General features: G+C 35.8%; 1 protein-coding gene across 3 annotated transcripts in view; it reads left to right on the plus strand.

Annotated features, from left to right (window-relative positions):
* The window catches only part of PTP4A1 (protein tyrosine phosphatase type IVA, member 1), a 7,204-nt gene extending 2,307 nt beyond the window's left edge, over positions 1-4,897 (plus strand). For 2 of the 3 annotated variants that reach the window (XM_010290819.1, XM_010290822.1), the window contains 3 exons: positions 293-423; positions 2,053-2,127; positions 3,310-4,897. In XM_010290819.1, the coding sequence (XP_010289121.1) occupies positions 293-423; positions 2,053-2,127; positions 3,310-3,427 (324 nt within the window). In that variant the 3' untranslated portion in view covers positions 3,428-4,897. The remainder of the gene's footprint in view (positions 1-292; positions 424-2,052; positions 2,128-3,309) is intronic. The other variant, XM_010290821.1, reaches the window with a different exon arrangement.
* The last annotated feature ends 1,430 nt before the right edge of the window (positions 4,898-6,327 follow it).

Consider the following 6,327-nt stretch of genomic DNA (forward strand, 5'->3'; position numbering starts at 1 on the left):
GTATTAATTCTATAAGTGTATTCCAGCAGCTGATGGAGGCAAAAGCTGTACAGACGTCCTCTCTTCCATCAGGGAAAAAACCCAGTTTTGACCAAAATTTGCTCAATGAAAATAGATTGAAAGGAATATATTCCTTATTGCTGTGGTTATACTTTAGAAAATTGTAGGCTTGAGTGGTTCCCTTAGAGTCAGCTCTTTTGTCCATTTGTGTCCCTTTTTTTTTTGTTTGCACGCAGCATACAAGTGTAAAGAGTTCTCTCTCTGTTTTTATGTATGTCATGCTATATTCTAGGATTGGCCCTTTGATGACGGTGCTCCACCATCCAACCAGATTGTTGATGATTGGCTAAACCTCCTTAAAGTTAAATTTCGTGAAGAACCTGGTTGTTGTATTGCTGTACACTGTGTTGCTGGTCTTGGAAGGTGGGTAAAGTTTCAAAGATCTGTTGAATGGCAATCCCTGGTCAGACTTACTAAGATTTAGTACAAAAGTTTATCTGAGGCCCATGTAAAATAGTCATATATCCAGTATTAGAGTGACCTCACAGTTAAAAGTAGTTCAGATGACAGGAAACTGTTGTATGTGTATATTAGACTTAAATGCCTTTTAGTCAACAGGTTATGCTATTATCACAGCTCACACATGAACTAGTGAGTGAAGTAAACAAATATATTCTTGTACCAAGAATATTGATGAGTGTCATTGATATATATTTGTCTTGCTAAGTCTTTTTTTTTCTAATGGGTTTGGTTTTTCAGTGACTCTCCTCTAAGCTTCCTCTTCATCCCTACTTCAGCAGTATTGCCAGTCTCCTTGTACCAGGATATTGTAACCATTAGCCACAAACAAGTGGAGCGTTCTGGTGCATAAAGGTCAATTTTCATCCCCGTTGGGGAGTGAAAGGTGTTCTCCGAAGTCCCAAAGCTGTTTCTGTTTTATTTTTAACACTGACCCTCAAAATTTTTATGGATAATGCTAAATATTCTCCTCTTTGCCCTGTTCCCTCTGTCTGCTTCCACTATCTTAAACAAAATTCCAACAGTTGTGAGAATATAATGGTTTTGCTGCTATTGTTCTAGACTACCTGGGAAGTAGATCTGTTCAAAAAGCAGTTGCCATATCCTAGCCATGGGTTTCAGTGTTTCCAATATAAAATTGAGGTTTCTGGTCTTGCTGTCCATAAGCTTGGGTTATACACTCTTTGCATTATGGCTTCACACGTAACAGTTGACTGTAGTGGTGAATATGACCAAAACAAGCCCTTCTCAGTTGCTTACAATGATATGTTTTTTTCCTCAAAATCAGGCAGTTAGCTAGTTGAAAAGAAGATCCTAGCTTTTTATCATGTAAGATTTTTTTAAATCCCTAAACATGTGATACCACTTCAGATTGCTACTAGATGCACAAGTCTGTTGCTAGTGTGTGGCATGGGGTTTTGTCTTGATTTTTTTTTTCCTTTTGAGTCCTAAATTGCTAACCTACTTGAGATTGATTTTTGTCAAGCTTTCTTAACTGAAAACTGTATTCTGTCAGATAGAGAGTAACTGGCCAGCAAGGAAATCCTCAGGGGTGGGCAGCATCCTGTGGATTGCATCTGTTCCTAAAACTTGTGACACTAGTTCTTGGATTTGTCTATTCTTACTGGACCTGACCCCAATTCTGATTTCTGCTTTGGGCTCCTGACTGCTTCTAAGGATGCTTGTTTGTGGGAATAGAAACCCATATGCAACTCTTCCCCAGAATCAATTTGCTTTGAAACAAATAAGTGAAGATTACTTGCATTTTATTCCTTCTTCCCTTCACCTGAAGTCAGATGAACAAAGCTAAGGTTGACCAGAGTTAATTCAAACCCCTTTCTTAATGAGGATGGGTAGCTTGAAAACAGATGGCATAATGGCTCAGTTAATGTAGAAGTGTCTTCTGCCTGTCTTGTTTTTCCCCAGGGGAGAAACATCAGATAGACACAGAAGGACAGAAGAGACAAACTTTTTTCTAAATATGCACTGGCAACTGCTAAACTGAATATATTTTGTTTGTTTTTTTTTTACCAGAGCTCCAGTCTTAGTTGCTCTTGCACTGATAGAATGTGGAATGAAGTATGAAGATGCAGTGCAATTTATAAGACAGTAAGTATGAAGTTAGAATCTAGCTGTCTCCAAGATGTAACATGTTGATACATCCTTGGGCAGTAAAGAAAATTCTCAGTGCTGTCCTTTTAATCTTGTTTTGTAAGATATTTAGTACCTCTCAACTTTTTAACACACATATTGCACAGAGTCAGTGTTGTAGGACTTGGCCTGTGAGATAGGTATTTTCTGTTTTTTGTGGAAACCAGAATCAGTAAGTAATTACTTGAGCAAGTTTAAAAAAAAAAATTCCAAAGCCCCTGACTTTCAGTTAGATCAGCAGGGTTGTCTTTATTTGTACATAGGAGAGGCAGAATACCTTTTGAAATTTAGGTTCTGTCTACTAGCTAAAGCTAACACTCATTCACGTTTGTGGATCTTTTCTTTATTAGATCAAAGTGTACTAAACAGTTTTTCCTAGTCTTTTCTGGTAGTCTACCAAAAAAAAAATTTAAGAAAATATTTTTCTAATAAATTTAAGTTGGATGAGAACAATTTTATTCAGTCTCAGTGCCTTAACTTTGCAGGTTTTGACTATATGTACAAGAAGCTGCAGCTCACATAAACAATACAAAATACTTCTTGCATAATTGCTAAGCTTTTAAATAATTAAATTCAGCTTGTACATCTTAACATGCTGGTGTATATAAATTGAGGAATCAGAAGCCTGGTACATATTCCAAACACTCAACAAAAATATACCCCTCTTTCACACACTTCTGGTTTTGAGAAAGCCAAGACAGCTCAATTTCTGTTCAACTTATTATGGGGAGTTATAATGTTTATGTACTTTCTGAATATTGTAGTATTCTTCATAATGACTTTTAGAAACTGAATAACTTGAGCTTTCTAAAGAAGACTCTCATAACTCCTCTATAGCTTCCTTTGGAAGTTTCTTCTAAAGAGCTTAATGTAATATCTTTGGCTTGTGTATACAGAAGGCTAAAATACTGTCTAAAATGCTATGTACTCCTTTGAGCGTGTGGTCCAATGAGGTATTTGTAAAAGGAAGCTACCACCCTCTTTCCTGGCCCTTAACTTTTAATTACCCTTATTTTGGTTGCAGTCTTGACTTAACGGTGTTTTTTTAAGTGATTTAAAAATATTTTTCTCTGGTTGGTGATATTATTTCCCTGGGTGGTAGATTAATGTTCTCTTTAAAATATTTTTTCCTTCATCTAGGAAGCGGCGTGGAGCTTTTAACAGCAAGCAACTTCTGTACTTGGAGAAATACCGCCCCAAGATGCGTCTGCGTTTTAAAGACTCCAATGGTCACCGAAATAATTGTTGTATTCAGTAAAGCTCAACAGCCTATAGTACTTCTTTGGGATTAAAGGGTGGAAACTAGAATTAAGCAGACTGCATGCCAAAGACATGAGTCTGATAATTTTCAGTAGTAAAGGAAGCTTCCTTAGGAGTATTTAATAGGCTAAAGGCTTAGTAGAAATGCAACTTGTATGTTTAGATAAATACCCATCTGTTTGGAGACCCAGTAAATGTACCCTGTTTCTTGAGCTGTCTCCTTGTTCATTAATTACTAGTTCAAATACCCTTTAATCATGCTATTGAGTCTTACCCATCTAGTTTCAACTACTAAAAATTGGGGTACTAAAATAAATTAATCTGTATAGAGATTAGGTGCCAAAATACCCAGCATATCAGCTATATGTTTTTCCTTACAAATGAGCATAGTTCTGATGATGTGAGAACTACCAGCTTATCTGGACCTTACTGTCTTTTTTCTACAGTCATTTCAATATTGAAGAATATGGCCTCTAAGGTAGTCTTGCCTGCTCACTGTATGTTTTGTCTCCCACAATCGCACTAGAATTATCAGGATTTGCATAGTCTGTCTTTTTAATACTATGAATTACAGCAACTTTTTACCCCAATGTGTGTACTTTTTCTGTTATCCAAACCTCTCCATGTTACAAGTCACTACTTTCTGGTTACTTACTCATGTAGAAAATCTTTTAAATTGTACAGAAGCACACAAGTCTTTAATGTCTCCAGACAAAAAGCCTTACAGTAAAATTAATGTTGGCACTTCATGTGCAACTTAACAGAGGGCCTGAAAGGTTGGGAGGGGCTATTTAATATTTCTAGTAAAATGTTGCCTTTGTCTTGTGCAGGAAGTATAGAATATGCCCTTTACTTTAGTAAATATTTTTTTAAAACATAGAACTGCTTTGTTATTGTAGCTAAAAATTCTTAATCAGAAAATTTCTGAAAAATCTTGTTTCTTTTACTGTACCTATTGGAAGTTGTTTACCAACTATTGCTTTGTTGAAAGTGTGATATTTTTTTTTCTTTTGTCTTTCCTCCTTGAGTTTCTGCTATGACTTGGGCAGACCTCTGTAATATTTTGTATGCCTTTCAAGCTGCGTAACTTAATATTTGGATACTTGATAATTTGTTTTATTATGTAATTGATAAAATGGTGATGTGTATTAATGTTAGTTCAACCATATATTTATACTGTCTTGGGAATGTGTGGTTATAGTTCTGTGGGAGAAATAATTTTGCCAGTGTTCACCAGCTTGTAAAATCTAGTGCGAGAGCTTAAACATCTAAATAAATACTGAAATGCACTTACGAAGTTTGCTGAAACGCTCATGACTTGTTTTTGTGTACTTTGTCAGCACTCTTGAGGTGCCTAAATTCATAATCTATCCAGGCATTTGTGTTTGGTTTTTTTTAATCTGAATGTCCCCTTTGCTGTAATGTTTGCTGTTTGTTTTACTCATAAATAAATGTGGACAAAAATTAATAGTAGAAAGTACAGTATTTCTTTATGTAGCTTACTTGTGACTTCCCTTCCCCAGTACTAAAATAGTCACTTCGTGATGAGACCTGGAAGATGCTGTTAGTAGCCAGCTGAGGTGGTGTTCTTACTGGTCATCAAAAGCTCAGGCTCATGTCTGCTTAAAATTAAGCTATGGTTAAATGTATCTTGCCTTTCTAAACGATGAGGTGGAATGCTATGTACAGCATAAGCTTCAGTGACACTTCTGAAGGATTTCTTTTGTAAGGGTGTAGTCTCATTATAAAGAGTACTTTGAAATTCTATATGATTTTAAAATGCCTGAAACTGAATATATAACTTAGCTTAGTCTGTAAAAGTAGTAAAATAAACTCTTAACTAGTTCAGTTTTCCTTTGGAAATATTTGGAAACTTGGCTTAAAGGGTATTTTGATTAAAGGAATACAGCTTCATTTGGCTGAGGAAATAGGGCCTTTTCTTTTGGAATGACATCCGAAGTCATCGATTGTTTCTGTTGTCAAGATGGACTAAACTTTAGGAGCAATTGCAAAGACAAAACCTACATAAATTCTGTAACTTGTCAGTTCAGTGGGCTGATGTATATCTACTGGCTTAACACAGTTAATATCCAAATTGAGTTAAAAATATTAATTTGGTCACTTGTGGCATTAGGAGGAATCCAAAAATGCCTATGAATTTTTTACTTATTTAAAATTACTAGTGTAAGTTCTGTACATGCATCAGGTTTTGCTGTGTCTCCATAGGATTTACACAGGTAAGGAGGTCTATGTTTAGGTTAAGACCTCTAACACATTAGTGATGGGAGCTTGGTCCTTTGAACTGTTTAAAATGGAGACTGGGCTTGACTTAGTCGGTTTTAGTAAACTGAGATTTCTAAAGGGGAAAAACTTCCCCATAATGAGTGTGTGTCTGTTTAAAGCAAAGATCAAGTCAAATGTTGCCACATTTAGATAAGAATCCCTAAGGAACAGAAAATGTCTCTTCCGCCTTTGTCTAACAACTGGTAGGTTCTAGGGACTAAAATGTTGGCCATACTCAAAACGTGAAAATAAGCTAGCAGATGGAAGTACATAAAGCAAGTTAAAGTTCTATTTAATTTATATGAATTTACAAACAAAAGGCAAGAAAAGCTTAAATGGAATTACTTTATCTTCTCTTAAGGCTGAAGCCTCACATGGAAGACAGGCTCTAATGTTATATCTGATTTTAGATGTTTAGAATGACTATAACTTTTGTCCTTCAAGAGTTATGTTGTGGCAGTACTTAATTACATGGTAGCACATTTTTTTGTCATCTGCTAGACTGTTTTGTGCTGTGGACCTAATGGCTTGGGTAAGTATGTATTGTAGATGGTAATAGTATTTATAGGATTCCTTAGCATGTAGCAGAAGTTAATATTTATGGGAAATGGGGGG

The sequence above is a fragment of the Phaethon lepturus genome, unplaced genomic scaffold (assembly GCF_000687285.1).
Source record: "Phaethon lepturus isolate BGI_N335 unplaced genomic scaffold, ASM68728v1 scaffold12467, whole genome shotgun sequence".
NCBI lineage: Eukaryota > Metazoa > Chordata > Aves > Phaethontiformes > Phaethontidae > Phaethon > Phaethon lepturus.